Below are 20368 nucleotides of genomic sequence, written 5' to 3' on the forward strand. Positions count from 1 at the left end.
ATATTCCTATCATTTCCCCCCACACACATCTACACCTAAATCATGTACTTATGTGTGCAGAGATTTACACATAGAAAAGATGAGAGAGGCAGAGGTTACTACACATGGGTCAGTGAATAGAATTTTTGTTAGTATTACTGTACAACTACTTCACATACCACAACAGTTTGTCAATAGGCCCCACAGTGTGCTGTGGTGCATGAATCTTTTTCCAGGAAGAGATGTGTGATCAAACAGTTGAAAGCCTGAACACCATCTCTGTGTTATCAAAGAAGCCATTATTGAAATTTTTCAGTACTATCCAGCAGCATTCACGTTGTACTTGAAAACGGTTAGCAGGCTTCAACCTCTAAAGTGAAAATATTTAAATTATCGATTTTTGACTGAGTCCAATAAACAAGTCTAAAAGCAGAGCATTCGTTTGATATTTACATTTTTGGCTGTCGAGCCAAAGAAGTAGAGTTCTTTTCCCAGTGTCACAACTTGAGCGAACTCTGTGATGATGACACATCCCTTTGCATTCCCATGTCTCGGCTAACATGTTTGTCAAAATTCTGAGTAGCCAAAACAGTCTAACCTCTAATATTAAGTCCAGTGTATCTAAACTGAACATTTGCATGAAGAAGACTTTAAAGAAAATTAATAGGTGCAATTCTACTTCAAACAGTGGAAAGGCACCAATATTAATTTTGACATGGAGGGTAAGGGCTAGATGAATGTTTATGAAGGAGGCTGGGCCTTGCCTTCATCTCCCCTGGGAGCTTATATACCTCAGGCTAGGTAGCCAGAACAGTGACCGTAAGTGGTCATACTTAGACATGGGGTGATGACCACAAGGAACACTCTTTGTTTCCTGCAATGCTGCAATACGCATGTCGCAAAGGAACACCCAGCCTACAACCCAATAGAAGGGCCAAAATCTGCCACAAAATGACAGTGATATCTGGGAGAGTGCAGGCACAGCTATCTCGGGTACCCCTGAAGTTATTTGGGGTGTGGCTAAGATGTGTCAGAGTGCCCTGACAGGGAAAAGGTGGTTTGCGGTCCTTGAAGACTATTAAGCTGTGATGTGTTACCATATGTCAACATGACTTTATCTACTATGCCATATTGGCTGAGACAGACGTTATGGCCATTCCTTGAAAAGGGGCTGTATATAGAAAATGTGTGCAATGTGATTTATGTTACATTGTATGCACTAGTCTTATAACATGCAATTGTTGCTGCAATACATTGTTTGTTGTGAAGTAAACTTGCTACATCCTAACCCAAGTCGATTGGGGTCTTTGAGATTGCAGGAGAAACAGGTATGGGGTAGGACCATTACAAGAGTGTGCTTACTATATGTCAGCCACTCTACTTGTTATTTCCTTCAATTTCGACTTTTCACGTATTATATACAATTCAGCTTTATTTTGTTCACACCTATTGAGCTTATGACACATTTTTTAAACTTTTACGAACATTTACAATTGCGTTTTCAAAGACATGTGGTGTTAATTTTTCATGGGTAAGCCATTGCACACACTGTAGACATGGACACGGTTTTGTTGGTACCAGGCCCCTGACCATAATGCGAGTAGGCTCTGTACTTGAGTCTTTCATAGGAATAGCCTCTAATCTTGGCCATAAAAATAAATAAAACTGTGAGGTGCTTGGGCTGGAAGCAACAGTCACACATTATGAGTTTACAACTTTGTTAGTTTGAACAGATTGAGGCGTGTTGAAAGGCACGATGCCCCGGAGGCGTAGCGTATCTCTTTCAGCATTCCACTCCATTCCTTTTTGTCCTCTTCATACCTGTGGAGAAGGGGAGCACAGACATAGTTAGATGTGATTGTTCTGTGTTGCATTTTTATATTTTTTCACACAGTGTCCTCCATTTCTTTCTCTACAGGTTTTCTGTTCGCTTTGAACAACTGCCTGTTGAGGTCTGGCCTGATTTCAGGGAAGTGATCAACAGAAAATGGAGCTTAGAGAAAAATAATGGTAGGGGCTTCAACTTCTCCCAAATGTTGATTTCATTAACTGTTCTGGCTGATGAGGGGTGAAACCCCGAAACCGGTCCTAGGATGCTTGATTCCGGTCGAGGGAGACGAATCTACCTGTTCTCCCTGAATTCAATTCCTTGTAGGGTAAACTCCTATTGGGTGATCTGAGCGACCAAAAAAAAGCGAAAGTATATTAGTCTCTCATTTGTAACGGCCCAGTGGGAGGCAAATATTGGAACCCTAGAGAACGAAGATTGGACTGAGGCCCTGGGGGTGCCCCGGGAGGCTGCTATATCTGCCCATCTCAAACTAATATAACTCAAATATCTCCACAGGGCATACTACACGTGGCACTATCTGTGATGTATGGGGGTGATTGCCTTCCTTGCTTGCCTTCGTTGCCACACGGCGGAAGGTACATCCCCACATACAGTGTGGAGCTGATCAGGGCTGGACCGGTTCTGGAGCTGAGTGACGTCCTGTCTCAGTGAAGTCTTATCCTGGTAAATCCCCCTAGACCCGAAATTGATGCGCCTGCATGTCACAGATGGTCTTGAGGTAAATAGATATAAAACACTACTCTTGTTTTTGGGATTAAGCCTGACAAAGTGGGATATACCAGGACATGGAAGGCCAAGTCGCCTCTGCCCTCGCAACCTGGAAAAAGGGGATGGATCACTGCATGGGTCTCGAGGTCGCAGTACCAGGGGAGGGTATTTCTGCAGAAACATCCCAAGATGAGGCAGAAGTGGGTGAATTATAGAGGAGTTGTGCTGGACCCTGATCTCTCCTCATCGTGGATGGATGGGAAGATTCAAATGTATGAGGGCGGGGCGAGGAATAGAAAGGCAGGGGACCATTGTTCAAGTTGATGTCCATGCTATGTATTTTTGTGTTGCATTCATGGGGGGGATGGTGCCAGACGTGCAGGTTCTTTTGAATGCTTATGGATATGTTGAAATTATCATCCTGTGTATATTTGCAGGCCCAAAAAGCCATAGATCGCTGTCAAAACTCAATATAATTTGTTGTGGAAAGCTTAATGTTAAAGGGCGGATTCCAGTAGATTTTTACAGTATATTTTTTAGAAGAATAACACACCACCAACAATGTCAGCCAGTGTAGCTCACAGTCTCCAACTGACACACATGGAACTTCACTTCCCTGGAGACTGTGAACATTCCTGGCATGCTCTGCCTACATGTACTTAAAGGAAAGTACACATATAATATAGCTACAACACATCCCCCTTACCCAACAATACAGAAAATAGCCAACAATTAAATATAAGAATAATAAAAATGAAAATAACGTTAAGCATACAAACCATGTTGTAATAGGACCAAGAGGGCACTAGAAGATAAGAATCATTTCATGAAATAATCTTTAAATCAAATTGGTTTTTCTAAATCTTGTGGAAGACTAAAATCATAAGATCTTTTCCAGAAGCACACCTCTTGGAAGAGTCGTCTGGTGAGACCACCTCGCTACTGTGTATATTTGTCCTTGGCAGAACTGTACCTTTTCCAATTTTTAAACTAGCCTTGTTGCCAGAGTACCTCACCAGTCTAGACATGCTCCACGTACAACCCGTATGTACATTTACCACATTTTTCTTGATTGAAGTAATAGCAAAAGAGCTCATAATCTCAGTCACACCCTTTCTATCCCACCTCGGTTTCTTTAGCAGAACTAGATCCCCCACACACCACTTCTTGCCTTTGACCGAGTTCTTTTCATCATATCTGAGCTTATATCTCTGCTGATAAGATGTGAGTCTGGCCCCCATCTCCTCCTTATCCAAACCCACAGCTCTGTTGGTTGGTAACCACTCTGGGTTTAACTTGGAAAGGGCTACTCTGCCGTTAATGATTCAAAAGGAGGCCTTTGTGTTATACATTTAGGAGCAATGCGATGTGCCCACCACATGGCTCTAAGAACCCCTTTGAGTGGAACTCTGGTTTCCAAGGCTCTCTGCACACAGCCTCTTCCACTGTTTTCATTCGTTCCATTAGGCCATTGGCCTGTGGTGCATAAAGAGCTGTCCTTTGATGAGTTATCGCAAAATCAGTCAAGAATTCCTACATTTCTCGTGAGATAAACTGCACTCCATTATCTTTAAACAGATACTTGTGTACCCCTTCACTGAAAAATTCTTCCTTGAGAAACTTCAAGACTACCCTGGTGTTCACTGTACCCACACATGGTTGATACCAATTTTGAACTGTAGTCCACCAGCAACAAAACAAACCTTTCTGTAGGTGACAACAACTCAAAAGGGCCCATAATATCTAGAGCTAACTTGGTTTATAATTTGTCAGGCACAACAGCAGGTGACAGGGGAACTGAGTTGGTGATGCAGGTCTTATCATTAGAGGCACATAAATAGCATTCTTTGAACACGATCTCCACCTGCTGCAACATGCCCGGCCACCAATATCTCAAACTCACCCGGGCTTTGGTAAGACTCATGCCAAGACGTCCCTCATGGCCTGAATTTATTACCTTTGATCTTATGTCCCTAGGAGGGATAATTCTATCCCCTCTCATCAGGCCATCTTGGTACAACGTGAGTTCATTTCTCACTGACCAAAATGGTTTTAAGACTAGATCCAACACCTTGTAATCAGGCCAACCCTTGATAGCAGGAAATACTTTGTCGTCCTCCACACTCTTTACCCACTCATCTCTCGTAATGGCAAGCTCCATACCCAGCTCACACAACTGGAATCATTAATGATTTCATCACTCTTGCTTCCTACTAGAAAATGTGACAATCAGCAGCTTTATTTGGCAACCAGGAAGATATTGTACTTGAAAATTAAACTCCTCCAATCCTTCGCTCCATCGTTTGATTCTCAGAGTTAGCCTCTAGCTGTGATAGCAGGAAAAAAATTGAATTAGGGACATGAGCTGTTCTTGCTAGAAAGTGAATGCCCCACAAATAGAACTTAAAGTGTATGACAGTCCAAACTATACCTAGAGCTTTTCTCTCAATGCACGAGTAATGTTCTTCCGCCTCTTTGAGTGCTCTTAAGGTGAAAACAACCACCCTTTCTTCACCATCTACTACATGGGTAAGCACAGCACCCAACCCCTTAAGACTAGCATCTGTGGTCAGGATCGTCTTATTTTAGTGTCAAAATGGCCCATGGTAAGCATCTTGCTGATCTCTAGCTTGACTGCCTTGACCGCCTTATCAAGCTCGTCTGACAACGCAAAATTAACTCCCTTTTTCAGCAATGTCCTGATGGGCTCTACCTCACTCGCAAACCCCTTTATGAATTTTGAACAAAACTCTGTAAGCCCAAGAAATGACTTTACTTGTTCTTTGTTACTGGGAGTGGGGACATTTACTGTGATATCCGCCAACTCTAGTTTGGGCTGGATGCCCTCACCCGACTTTTTATAGTGAAAACACGTCATAGGCAATAGCTCTTTAAGGGTGGATTGTTATTACGCTTTTTTAAAGGCTGTAGACAGGTATTTTGTCACATAGAATCTCACATATTACCACAGTAGGTACAGGTTTTGATGTTGGTTACCTCCTCCGACAAACACTGAGCATAGCAGAAGTGTAATGTGATGTAATTGTTAGGCTCTTAGATGGACTTGAATATTGTTTTGCCAGCTATAAGTGTGTACTTTTATGACTGTTGCCTTGTAGGAAAGCTTATCTTCAATAAAGTTAGACTAAACAGGTTATATTTCACAAACCAATGACAAAACTATATGCCTGACTGGATCATTTGAAAATGTATGTCTGATGCCACAGATATGTTTAATATTATTTAAAGGGTACAAGGCCTGACTTATTTGTTTGTGAAAAGCATGTGTAAGATCCAGTAGGCCTTTAACACTGGTTTGATATTAAACGTGTTAAAGCCTGTAGACAGGCATTTTGTCACATGGAATCTTGCTTTCCCTTTATGACAAAACCTGGTGATAGCAAATCTTCACAGTGATAATCCTTGTTGGTCCTTTTCGACTGGGCTGTATTTTATTTGTGAACTGTTATTTTGTACACATTTGCAATTGTATGGTAGTATGCCTGGCAGTAGCTTTTCTTTTCATGGTGTCAAACCATTGATAAAGACCATAGGTTAATTAGGAAAACGTTTTTTTTTTTTTTTAAAGCAACTTTTTAATAACTTTAAAATAAAAGTAACATAGTCGCCATATGATCACTTAATGGGTTGCACCAGAGGCAGATTACAGATCCTTTCCCCAGCTGCACATACTTTCGCTGTAGTCCATCACTTTTACCCAATAATAGAACATTAGCAAAGACCTCAACAGCATCAGGAATGACCCTTTTACATCTTGAATCATAACACCCCTCTGGATTGCTGCCATGGTTGCCATTTTTCCCATTTGTTTTTGAGCTTCCTCACTCCTCATAGATTTGATTTGTGGCCAGCATTCACCAGTCGATGTCCAGCTATCCAGATCAGGTGCATCGCTCACTCCCCACTCTCTGGCAGTATTTCTTCCTGCCACTATTAAGCCAAGACTGCATAGTAGTTTTGAGTATTTCTGTGGGTACACTGAATAGTAGTAATTTTACCCAACACTATCTACTTGTGTGCCAAATAAACTCCTCAAGAATTACTCTACCTCCTTCGAGAAGTGTTCCACCTGGAGACATGCCCAGAATATATGTGTAAAAGTGACTTTCCGGTTCAACCTCTTGTGCGTCTATCTGTGTAAATCTTCCAAAGAAACGTTAAGTTAGATGCATCGATCTGTTTACTATGAAAAGCTATCACAAAAGCAGTAGGTCTCACTTATTTATTAGTGGAAGCATATTTTAACGTTTGCAACCCTTTACTGGTGGGTTATTATTTTTACGCTGCGTTAAAGCCTATAAACGGCTATTTTGTAACATCGAATCTCAGATTACACTAGTAGCCAAGGGTTTTGGTGTTAGTTACCCACTGTGACAAACCCTTGGAGCAGAACCTTTGCACGGGTATTCCTTGTTAGGGCCTCTTATTGGAAGTGGTATATAGCTTTCCTAAATGGAATTCTTTACACATTTGAAGTTTAAACACTATTTCTGATGGCTACCTTATTTATGATTAATTCTGTAGGCCTGCGTTGATTATTTGCCTATAAGAAGTGGTATATATCTTTCCTAAATTGAATTCTTTACACATTTGAAGTTTAAAGACTTTCTGATGGCTACCTTATTTATAATTAATTCTGTAGGCCTGCGTTGATTATGTGCCTATGAGAAAGTATTTAGGCCTGATTTGCTCAACTGGGAAAATCAATCAATCAATCAATATGAACTTTATTCGGATAAAAACAACATATCCATAAAAGTGCAGTTAAAAAACATTATTACAGTTGGACATAGAAGAAATTAGTCCGAAATCATAGAATTACGAAAACGTACAGCCATTTTTAAAAAGGATCCAACTCGGAAACATAATTCATCATTATCAATTGCAAGCATCAACTCATAGGCTATTTTATAATCAGTTACGCATCGGGATTTAAAGTACGGAATCAGAAATTTTTTCGTGAGCGGTAAATAGAAGGAACAAAAGAATGAGAAATGTAACATTGATTGTTTCAGATTGTGGGTACATGGACAGGGGGTGTGATCAAGGTTCAGAGAATAGCCAGTTGGAAAAGACAGTAAGTATTTCATGGTGTCGGTCCTTAGCCTGAAGAATAGACCCCGTTCCCAACAGCCAACAGGTTTTAAGAGATATGTAGGCATTACTGTGGATACATGCTCTATTCGCATATATCTAGCAACGGAGGTTTTATTACGTTCAGCTGCTAGCCTAGTTTCTTTATACGATGCATAGAGTAGTTTTTCCACAGTTTTAATGCTTGGGGGGTTGTGGGCTAAAGGGTTTCTAAAAAGATGTTCCAAATTCAGGCTAATTAAGCTTTTGTGGACTCCGGCCAACCATGATATGACCAGCCCTCTGTCACATTTTAAACAATCCAGGATAATTTCCCTAGTCAGTTGTGCGGCCGGATTTTTCCAAATCCTAAGCCAGAATAATGTCGGGCGTGCCTTAATAAAATCCTCTATATAGGATAAGTGAAGCTCGCCGTGACAAGCATATGTAGATGAGGAAAATGGGGCACCCAATATTTTGCGACAAAACCTGTTCTCTTCTCGTTGGATAGGTGAGCTGGCAGTGTTCCCCCATACCTCTGCGCCGTACGTAACGGTTGGAATGCATTGTTGTCTGTAAATTTTGACAATAGCAGGCACTACCTCTATGTTTTTGGGTTTGGGTAGCCTGAGAATTGTATTAATAGAATTAATAAATTTCCTATTGCAATGGGCAATGTGATCATTCCACAAACCGTTAGATGCAAAGACCTGGCCCAAATACGGAAAAGTGCTGGTGCTAGACAATCTGGTAGAGTTAGATACAATAGAAAGGTTAAAATACTTCTTAGTCCCACATGACATTAAAAATGATTTCTTAAAATTAGTACACAGATCTAATGTTGCCATAAATTCCACAAAACCGTTGACCAAAGCTCTCAGGGCATTAGGGGTACGCCCCATTAGCACAGCATCATCTGCATAAAGCAGCGCGGGGATTTTATTCCCGTCGATGCTAGGGACGTCCTCAGTTAGGGGCAGTAGAGATTTAGATAGGTCATTGATGTATAAAATGAATAGGAGGGGGGCCAAGACACAGCCCTGTCTGACCCCCCTACCAATTTCAATTGGCTTAGAGACCTCACCGTTCCTTCCAATGCGAACCCTGGCTTTCAGGTCTCTGTGTATATATGCTAAAAAGGAGACTAATGAGTCGTCAAGGCCGAGAATTAAAAGGGTTTTCCACAGCTGGGATCTGTTTACAAAATCAAAGGCTGAGGTAAGGTCCATGAATGCCAGATACATTGGTGTTTTCTTAGCTACGGTGTATTTACTGACAATCAGGTGAAGATTCAGGCATTGTTCAACAGTGCCGACCCTACTCCTAAAACCCAATTGAGACCGATGCAGGACCTTGTTATCCTCAGCCCATGAATTAATTCTGTTAAATAACACCCGTCCCAGGATTTTTAGGGTGTTATCAATCAATGAGATTGGCCTATAACAGCTCGGGTTGGATCGGTCTCCTTTCTTAAAAATTGGGACAATAGTGCTAACTGACCAAGTGTCTGGGATAGATGAGTTGGTGAGATTGTTAAAAACATTCGTAAGAAGTGGCGCCCAAAAATCAGGTTTACTTTTAATAAGGTCGATAGGGAGACCGTCTGGTCCGGGGGCATTGCCCCCCAGGCTTTGAGTTATTGCTTCTTCGACCTCATATAGTTCAATCAATATCCCACCAGTGTATATGTATTCTTTTTTGGGATTATTGGAAATTGGGGCAGCATAAATCTTACTAAAATGATCTTCCCAAGATTCACTCATAATGTTACATGCAATTGGTGTGGGGATATTACCCATAGATTTCATATCCTTAACTGCCTTCCAAAAATTCTTGCTGTTTTTTAACACATTAGCCTGCACAAGATTTGCCCAGTTGTTATTAGTAAGCTCTTCCTTTCTGCGTTTTATAACTTTTTTATAGTTTGCCCTGAGTGATGATATAGCGGACGCCACTCTGGGTTTGCTTACAAGGGCCTTTCTTAATGCTCTATTAGCCGCAGAGCATTCAGCATTAAACCAACCAAGCTCATAATTCGGCTCCCTTATTGGTTTAGACAGTATATTTTTAATGCCGGAGCATAGCCCTGAAAAGGCGTTAACTACCTTTATATTATAAAGGCAGGGCGTTAAACAAATGTCCACCAGATTTGAGTGGTGTTTAATCATTTTTTCAAATAAAGTGTTGTTGTCAATATTGCGCCAAACTACTCTGAGTTTGTCATTTGATGCCACCAGATCTCGTGCACCGAGCGCAAAATCATGCGCAGGGCGACGTGAAAAGCTTAGAGTAGTACTAATCGGATTATGGTCGCTTTGCATAGTTTGTATCACCTCTGCCTTTAACACATAACTTTCTAAAGAGGCGGTTACAAATATATAGTCAATAATAGAAGTGGAGCCTCTGCTTCTATAGGTAGGAATTGCGCTACTGTCAGGGGGGGAGGGATCGGCAATCTGCATAACATTCCGGAAATTATGGGAACTTAAAAGATTCACTAGTTGTTCCCCTCGTTGACTCAGAGGAACTTGTGTGTCAAGTCGGATAGCAGAAAAAATGTCTGTGAATCTTAACATTAAAATCACCGCCCAAACATATACCCATAATTTGGTCATCGCACGTACTGGATTGTAATTGTAAAACAAAATTAAACAGAGATGAAAAGTTCATATTGGGCACAGTTTTAAAATCATCATTGTAAAAATTTATCAAATAAATTGAAACTCCCTAGTATAAAGAACTGCATGAAATTTGTCGCTGTTCGTAGGTATAATTCTGAAACGACCACCTGCCTTAATATTAATCCAAATTGACAGACCTCCAGCAGGTCTGCCTGATGTGGGGATGGGGGACAAGATATTAAAACATTCAAACCCCTCCATATACAAATCCTGGGTTGCCCAAGTCTCCTGGAACATAACAACATCCTGCTGATTAATTAATGCTTGCCAATCCACTAAATTTAGCTTGGATGACAAACCAGCTATATTCCAACTTCAGATTTTAAGTGTCTGATTATTTTCCCTGGTGTCTAATATATCCAATATGGGAGCATGGGGACTATCTTGGGTTGGTACTAGGATTGTAGCGTTAGTTCTTGGAGCCTTCACTGACTGAGTACGCAGTCAATCTTGACAGTCCAAGCCCGACAACGGGGTAAATCTGTTATAAGTTGTAGTGTAATCGTGTATATTACGGGGTGGCACTTCAAATACAGGTTTATAGAAATAACCTAAAGGTAGGGCCCAGATATTAGTATCTTGACCCATCTGTTCCATCTGGGGTGTCAAAATAGTTTTAGCCACTGATTGTCGTCGAAAATTGATGATAATGCAGTCACCATCGATATCTTTGGGTGAAGTCCCCAACCAGCCTACTCGTCGTACCATAATTATGTTCCCGATCAATGAGGGCCTGAATCTCTTATGTTTGGTAAGCCAATCCACGCACTTGCAGCGTAGTTGCTCCCAGGACTCAAACTGATCTTCTCTTAAGGGGGGAACACCTGCTAAAATTACGACGTATGGGCATGCCTCAGGGGGCAGGTTTAACACCTCCTTGTTGCCCACAAGATTAGTTGTTGGCTTTGGGTTAGTATCGGCCTCTTGTATGGTTTTATTTATTTGGTTTATGGGTACATTTATGGTGTGTGACTTGTTATTTGATACATTACCATCTGAAATTTCAATAACACGGTCCAAAGGGCTATTGGCATCCCTAATATTTCTCACATCAAGACAGGTGCGAATCTTATTACAAGTCACGCAATTACTAGGTCCCGGAATTGGATTGGGTGTCACTTCAGTATTTGGCTGGGGAATACATTTACTATTTGAGAGAATATTAGCATTTCGCCCGCCAATATCGGCACGGTCACATGTATAGGCAACTGCTTGAGGTACCACGTTCGGAGGCTGTGGTACCGGATTAGGAAATTGAACAAGCAGCAGGCCGTTAATACGGTCTTGTAAAGAGGAGAGGAAATTATCGAGAACTGGCTTAATATGATCTGTAATAACAGTTACTAGATAACTAGTATCAATTACTCTGTTTTCAAAATCATTGTCAGTAGTAGAAAAAGGGCGACTATTGTCTGTTTGTGTTCCAACCGTACGGGAGATCATATCAACCAGAGAAATGTCCTCAGATATTTGATTAGTGGATGGGTGAAACCATGAGGTTAGGGTCGAGCGTGTAGAGCAGGGTCGGCTAGGTTGTTTTCTCTTCACGCTTGCAATCTCTCCGACTTTCCTTTTGCGTTTGGCCCCCATAGTAGATGTCGGTACGTTTCTAGCATCTGGGTTTGGTACAGGTGAATCTGATGTTATAATGTCACATGCCGCTTCAGAAACTGAAGCAGGGGCTATGGAATTGTTAGCAGATAGGTCACAAGTCTCGTCAGTGAATCCGGTAAGTGGTGCAATAAGTGGAGCAGATTGTCCCAGACCGAGAGATAGCCGCCTCTCCGTAAGTTCAATTTCATTACTTACGATGCTAACTGCCCTTTCCAACATATTTTCAATACAAGTAGTAGTTGATTTCGTAACCGTAGCGTTAGTGCGCTTCCCCATGGTTTTCAAAGTGGCTATACAACAGTATTACAGGGGAGTAACAATGTCAGAATAGAATAGAATAACAATGGGGGCGGGTGGCGCTCACCTGCGCAGCGATCGATGGCTGCTTTCAATTGTCGGAGGTGTGGCCCAGACCAGACTCCTCCGGGCTCTGACGGGCAAGGACGGGCCCGCCCTTGGCCCGGGCTTGGCCCGGGCGTCGCCCGCGCGCGTCCCGCGCCGCGTTGAGCCTGTGTGGGTTTTAAACAGGCTGGGCGCAGGCTGATCTCCTCACAGCCGGGCGCCCAGCAGCAGGGCCTCTGGGTAATGTAGTTCTCCTCCCTCACGGTGTGGCCTCGGGAAGTGACAAGCACAGATTTCCCCAGCAGCAGGGCCGTTCCCCTCACGGCGATAGCAGCAGCAAGTTTGCCAGGTCACAGGTAAGGTCTTCAAAGAGCGCGTCCCGCGCCGCGTTGAGCCTGTGTGGGTTTTAAACAGGCTGGGCGCAGGCTGATCTCCTCACAGCCGGGCGCCCAGCAGCAGGGCCTCTGGGTAATGTAGTTCTCCTCCCTCACGGTGTGGCCTCGGGAAGTGACAAGCACAGATTTCCCCAGCAGCAGGGCCGTTCCCCTCACGGCGATAGCAGCAGCAAGTTTGCCAGGTCACAGGTAAGGTCTTCAAAGAGCACGTCCCGCGCCGCGTTGAGCCTGTGTGGGTTTTAAACAGGCTGGGCGCAGGCTGATCTCCTCACAGCCGGGTGCCCAGCAGCAGGGCCTCTGGGTAATGTAGTTCTCCTCCCTCACGGTGTGGCCTCGGGAAGTGACAAGCACAGATTTCCCCAGCAGCAGGGCCGTTCCCCTCACGGCGATAGCAGCAGCAAGTTTGCCAGGTCACAGGTAAGGTCTTCAAAGAGCGCGTCCCGCGCCGCGTTGAGCCTGTGTGGGTTTTAAACAGGCTGGGAAAAGTGTTGTCAGACTCCATAGGTTCGATCTGTTCACTATGAAAAGTTAGGACAAAGGCAGTAGGCCCAAATTATTTACTGTGAAAAGTATGGTAAAGCGAGTAGGAGTTTAAAAGTGGATTGCTGCTATCCTGTGGTATAGCCTGTACACAAGTAATTTGTACATGTAATCTCACAGATTATCGTGAGAGGGTAGGGTTATGTTATGTTTTATAGGTTTTATAGAGCATGTTGCTACCTATATAGGTGTCCTGGCACTAAGAGACCAAGCTGAATTACTAGAAGAGTGTTCGACATTTTGGCTGCCGCCACCGAAAAAACTAAACCTTTGGACCGAGTCCAGTTAAAATCTAGGTACAAGAAGAAGACATGCATCAGTAGAGCGAAGGGTGCAGCACAGAATGTAGAAGGTAAGTTTATATCTAAGACTCATTGGACCGGTGTGGTGTAAGGCTCAATGTACATGGCAGATGGATTTAAAGGTAATCCTTTACTCCACTAGGAGCCACCGCAATTAAACCAATGTGGCAGAAGAGTCATGCCAAGATAGACTAAGAGCTAGTTTGACAGCAACATTTTGGATGTGTTGGGGTTTTTCCAGTAGGCCCATAAACACATTTATCCAGGAAAGGAGAATTGCCATAGTCTAGATGACTCTAAATGGTTGCCACTGAGAAGAGTGTCAAACTTTTCTTCAGCACTTGTAGACTTTAAGAAGCATGTGGATGTCAGAAAGTTGATTTGACGTTCATGGGATACATCCAACTCAAAATTTAAACCCAAGTTATTCACTGATGTCTCTGGATCAGGAGGGTCGGAGAAAGATAGAGGCATGAAATTGGAGAGAAAGGGTTGCATAGGTTGATTTTCGTTAATCCAAAACACCTCGGTTGTGTCAGAAAAAAACTTTAAAGCAATGGAGTGCAGCCAGGAGATAACTCCAGTCATACTTAGATAGAAGGATTAGATAGAAGGATTAGATAGAATACATACTTAGATAGAAGGATGAAAAACCATGTTGATCCACACTAATTAATAATTGAGTATTGTCTGCATAATTCATGCAGCTAAACCCAAAAGATATAACAGATTTTGCCAGATGATGGATATCGATGTTAAACAGCATGTGACTTAGCGTAGACCTTTGTGGGACTCACTCATGCACAGTTTTAAATTCTGACATAAAAGGTGGAAGGAATACTGCATGACACCTTTCCTTTAAATAGGATTCTTACCACTGGCATGCTAACTCACCAATGCTGGCCTCCGACTGTGTGGACAGAAGAATGGAATGTGACACTGTGTGGTAGACGGCCAACAAATCCAGTAGCACGAAGGCCACCGGATTAGCCCTATTAGCTGACATACGCAGGTCATTCAGAATTGATAGCAAAGCTGTTCCCGTGCTGTGTCCCAGTCTGACCTCAGACTGTACAGGCTCAGGATCTGAATTTGTTCCAGAAAGACAGAGAACAACCTGTTCACATACTTCTACATGAGTGTAACCATAAAGAGCAGCATAGAGATCGGCCCAAAGTTGGGAAGGACAGTTTGATCTGTGTTAGGTTTCTTTAATGAGGGAATAATGAGTGCCTCTTTCAAATCAGCGGAACCAATGGATTAGCTAAAGAACTATTGCAGACATCACGCAAAGGATTGATAAGTTCGGTAGGAAGGGCTTTCCACACAGGTGAAATTGGATCCAAAGGCGATCCGGATGAAATAGAACATGCAATCCCAATAAATTGCTCCAAGCAGAGTGGATCAAAGTGATCCAAGGAGGGTGCCAGTGATCCCTCTGTAGTCGTAGTGACCCCACCAGTTTGTGATGTTGGAATATCAACAATATCGACCAGACTGAGGTTAGGAGGCCCAGGTTTGAGCATGATTGGCTTATATAATTCAGTGTGGAAAGTCCCAGTGAATCTTTTTTTGTGCAACATTCAGCTTTAGAGGTAACTAGCATTTGTTTATAGTGCTTCAGGGCATTTAAGCTCCAATTTGGACAAAAAGGTGTAGTCCAGATGCCAGATTCTTTCCAATCTCTTACAACCAAACATGGCCTTTATTGAGGATGAAGTACACCAAGGAGCCAAAAACCTGTCTCTTTTAGTACTAGCCTTCTTTAAAAGCAGCACTGCACCTAGGGCTCTGTCAATCAGTGACATGGCAATTATAATCCTCAGCAGTAGAATCTGTTATAGGAACCCTGTGTATGGTGCCGAGTTTACGGCCAAAGTCTGGAAGGGATAACCTACCCCAGGGGCATCTCAGCTGTACTATGTTAGATCTGTCCAATCTAAGAGAGATGTTAGTCTTTAAAGTAATGGTGAACCTGACCAAGTAATGATCTGATCACACCTGGGGTATAATTTCCCCACAGTGCACAGTGTCAATTGGACCAACCATCAGGTCCAGCATATGGCCTTTTAGATGGGTAGGCCTCGGAACTCTCTGCAACAGCTCTTAGATAGTCATTCTCCTACTAAATTTAGATGCCGGTTGACTAAGCAGAAATTCTGTCCAGATGTTAAAATCTCAAGCGCAATGATTTGATATGGGACAGTAACAGAGGAAGCAGAAGAGCTAGGAAGGCATCCAAGGAAGTTCCCACCGGAGTGGGCAGACAGTAACCTAAGACACCGATCATGAAAACAGAGGCTGGGGACACAGTAGAATACCCTAAAACCTCTGCTGAGGAAAATTCCATTGGAGAAAGTTACATAATGGAGTATTTGCTATAATTGCACCTCTGCCCACACGTCTGAGGGGAATAGTAAATCCATTGGGACATAGGGCAGCAAAATCAAGAGAGGGGGTGTTGGAAAACCATGTTTCAGTCAGAAATAAAACTTCAAGCAGGGGCGGCTCCTCCACTGAGGTGGGGGAGCGTTGCCCCACTGCTTTCAGAGCAGTGAAAAATTAAATGATAATAACGTGGTTATTATTATCTTATTTTATGTTTCTGAAGGGTTGGATTAGGGCGGGCGGGGCTGGTGGCTCAGGGAGGAGGAGTGGATTGTGCACACTAAGGGGGAGATTTACTAAGATTATGCACCTCTGTTTGCGTCACAAAAGTGACGCAAATCGGTGCAAAATCTTTTTTTCCCACTTTACTTTCCAGTGCTAAACTTGTTTAGCGCTAGAAATAACGGAAAAGTAATGCAAAGCAGCGCATAGCGCTGCTTTGCGCTATGGGGGCGTACCAAGGGTGGTGCATGGGTGTTTTCATGCAACTACCCAAGGTTTCTCATGCTAAACCCAATTTACTAAGTAAAGTATATTGGGTTTAGCGTGAGAAAACTGCACCCTTTTCAAGTAGGCGCAAGAAAGGAGAAATGCTTTAATTTGTCCTTCCGTTTACGACTTTTCAAGTGTGCTGCACTTTGTAGCACACATACAAAGTGGGAAAATGAGTAAAGTGAGTCTATGCATTGTAATTTGTACTGGAAGGGTTCCTTCCAGTACAAAACCTATGCTAGACTCACGGAGACACCCTTGCACAATGGCACAAAGGTGTCTCTTTGGCGCACAGGAGCGGATTTCAGCGCCGGTGCTAATGAGAGGGGAGGAGAGTGCCTTATTTTAGTAAATAGGGCGCTCTCCTCCTCTCTCCTTTTCACACAGCGCAGCATAGCATTTGCGCCTGCTGCAGTGCGCTACATGAAAAAAGTAGTAAATCTGCCCCTAAGTGCGCAGAACTGCTTGGCCGGCCGTCTCGGCGGCAAAACAGTCCTGCACACTTTGCATATTCCCCACCCAGGCTGCATTGCAGCCTGGGTGGGGAACATGCACAGGCTCTCTGTCCCAGTCTGAGTGCCGAACTATGACGCTCACCAATCACAACGCTGCATTGCAGCAATGTGATTGGCTATGGGGAGTCTGTGTGCTTCCGGACTCTAAAGCAACGAGGGAGACGAGGCGGAGGAGGTAAGTGTTTTTCCTTTTGTTTTAAAAATATTTTGTACCCCCCTGCCAGCCCCGCCCTCCTGCCCCCGTTCCCTGCCAGCAGCCACTGACTTCGAGCCCACCTTAAAAAAGCAACTCAAAAATCTCTTTTGCATATTTGACAGGGAACGGGCATCAATTAAGGCACCCCTTAAATGACCAGTGAAGTGGGAATCTTCACGTATTACCGTGTGACCTACCTGTTCGTCCTTACTCGTATTTCCATTCATATTTCTCATAGCTTAGCCTCCTCCAGTCTCTCGTACCCTTGTAGACGGAGACATAGGGTCAGCACTCTGGTTGAAACACCAGCTGGGGGGCAATATCAGCCTAACACACTTCACAAAGTGACCTAAGCCTAGCCTTAGCACACCAAAATTGAGTAGCTCTTTCCTGGAGTACCTAACCTAAGTATATTTGTCTTTCTCTGCAGAAATAAGACCATCATGGCTGGGATTTGGTGTTGGTCACTCCCTCTGACTAACCCTCAAGGTAGAAGAATGCAGGTTGAAAATCCTTGTTAAGGGAACCTTCCTGCACAAGAGGCGTTTTCCTTGTTCTGTGTGTGCTGCAGAATGGGGAATGGAGAAAGAGGAACAAACTAGGAGAAATGTAAACATTTCTCCTTTTTACGCCTGCTCTGGGGAGGCGTACGTTTTTGGTGCTGCCCCAGGTTTACATGATGTATTAAATCTGGGGCAGTGAGTTTTGAGTGGGAACACCCACTGCAACGGCCATGGAACGCCTCCTTGACGTAGAGTAAGGCAAGAGAGTGCTTTGTACTGCCTTGCCTTACTCCATGTCAATGAGGCCATGCAAAGTCACCTCACAGATATGACTGAAAGGCCTGCACCACTGGATCGTCATAAAAAGTGACGCTCCAGCAGCACAGGGCTCATGTAAATGAGGGCCCAAGTCCCATGAAGGCAGAATACAGACAACCATTCCAAAGGATGGAAAACAGCCTAAGGTGATTAAAACGGCACTGGTCTAAAAGGCCCTGGAAGTGGGGGACTAGATGTCATACATCAAATGCACTCTGGGGTTGGGTTCAAAGATGATATTGTGGTGTTGATGGACACGCAGCCGTAGGGTGTGTCAACGAATAAGGTAACGACAGACCCCACCGACACACAATGTTAGAAAGCAAAGTGCCTATGGAAGAAGGGCCTGGAGAAAAGGTAGAGGTGGAATGTGCGTATGATGACACAGTGGCTCTGAGGCCAACATTGATCAGAGTGAGGCTGAGGTGGAGTCTGATGCAGCAGACCGGCATAGTGCTGAATCCAGCCACAAACGGGCAATGCAAGCTGCATAACCACAAATGATGGCAGCTGTGGAGTAACAGGAGGAGGAGCTTTGTAGAATGACACGAGAAACAGCAACAACAATATACTGAAGAGGCAGGAAGTGGTGTTGTTTAACCCTTTTGTTATGTCTTGTGATCACATTTAAAAACTGACACGGACTAGACGGACGGAGAACTGCGTTTAGAGTGTGATAAGGCACTCACTCACATGGGGTGGTTTGACATGGCGAGGCAAAACTTTCCAAAGCAAAGGCTAGCGACAATGCACACTGACCCACGCATTCATGGGAATATATGAGGGTAAGGCTCAATCTGGCTGAATTGACAGATCGAGGTGTCTTTTGCATAATTATCTCAGTCACATACATTTTTTTGAAGTTCCTAATAATGGCAGTGAGAGGGTACTCCCATGGGAAATGTTCAAGAGTCTCGTTAAAATGTATTTGAACCTATCACACTATTCGAGAGGATTTACCACATTTAAAAAAAAAAACTCATCTACAAATGAGGAAGTTGAGATGCCAGAAAACTATCTGGCAGACTGTGGCAAGCATCTAGGTCATAGCTTAAGTTATATTTGAGTTTTTGTGGTCCTTATGTGATGTTTGAAAGTTATCACTAGGGCCCTAAATACAAGTGGGCTGGAGAATTCTCTTCTGAGCAAACCTGTGTTTGCACAGGCGATGGAACTATTACACCGCATAATTACTACATGCGATAAAGTCCACATCTCCCTGTTTATTATCGGGCATGTGGATTCTGGTGTGGAAAGCACTACAGATCTGCATCGTATTCCCTATTGTCGGGCAAAACCTCAGAAGAGGTTGTGTGATAAATACCGAAATACACCTCGGGAGAAGTCGTAATCCCGGTCCTAAGTGTTTGTACTCATTTTGCACACAATGTGAAGGTATGTAGGGGTAAAAATGATAAACCCAACCACTGTAAATGCATCTGAGCCTCTCACAGGAGTTTAATGCCGACTCCTAAAATGGCACTGGTGATAGGAAAACGAAGCATAATTATTAAATCTGAGCTGTATGTGCTACAAACAGTCTTGCATTATTGTGTACATTAGAAAACCATAAATGTGTGTATATTTTGAAAATAATAAGATGCACTTACTTCCAGACATCAGTAACTTCGGTGGGTGCGTACTCTTGAGATTCAAGCTGAACCATCGCAAATCCACCAATGGCATAGAGGGAACCTCCCATGCTGACCAGATTTATGGAGCTTCTTTCCTGTGGGAACTCAGGAATGGCCTCCCACCTTTCAAAACATGGAAAACAAATTAAGAAGGAAAGAAAAACTCAAAAAAAGAAGACAACAATTGTAAGAAATTGGGTTGTTGGTTGACTGGAGTGCGAGCCCTGGTCAAGCAACAACCACAATCCTTGTCAGGGCGAGGCACAAGCCGAACGTAAATTAACCTGTGCCCAACCGTCTAGTAGCTTGGGACAGAGCAGTAAGGCTTAACTTAGACGCAATGTGTTAAGTATTTCTGCAACACTTCAAACAGGAGTAAAGTAAAACCACCATACAAAAAAGGATACCACACCAGCTTAGAAAAATATACATTTCTTTAATAAATAAAAACAAGACCAAAATGACAACAATCCAATCAGTAGAACTGGAGATATGCTAATCGGAAGATCTTAGTAAAAATAGCACCAAAAAGCACAAAGAACCAACTCTGGATATCTGGTCACGCAGGACGGAGACAAAGTCACAAGCTCAGGCCTATCACGATGGAGTGTGGTCCGATTAAAGGGACCCAGTTAGGCCCATTGAACAAAGTACCTTCAAACCTGGTTTGCGAAGCATTGCGAGGATCAACGTCAAAGATGGTTTGGTTTTGAGATGCGACAAGGTTGTGGTGCAAGGTCCTGCTTCCCTGTCGAAGATCCCGTCAATGAGGGCTTGAGATGCAAAGTATGGCATCAAGGATGCATCACACAGTC

At 43.3% G+C, this 20368-nt stretch overlaps 1 protein-coding gene across 1 annotated transcript in view; it reads right to left on the reverse strand.

Annotated features, from left to right (window-relative positions):
* Nucleotides 1-1393: 1393 nt before the first annotated feature.
* The window catches only part of KLHL41 (kelch like family member 41), an 82199-nt gene continuing 63224 nt past the window's right edge, over nt 1394-20368 (reverse strand). Inside the window, exons 5-6 of the mRNA XM_085645357.1 lie at nt 19530-19676; nt 1394-1800 (exon numbers count right to left, since the gene is read on the reverse strand). Of these exons, the coding sequence (XP_085501483.1) occupies nt 1689-1800; nt 19530-19676 (259 nt within the window). The 3' untranslated portion in view covers nt 1394-1688. The remainder of the gene's footprint in view (nt 1801-19529; nt 19677-20368) is intronic.

Source organism: Triturus cristatus, chromosome 3_1 (genome assembly GCF_964204655.1).
Source record: "Triturus cristatus chromosome 3_1, aTriCri1.1, whole genome shotgun sequence".
Classification (NCBI taxonomy): domain Eukaryota; kingdom Metazoa; phylum Chordata; class Amphibia; order Caudata; family Salamandridae; genus Triturus; species Triturus cristatus.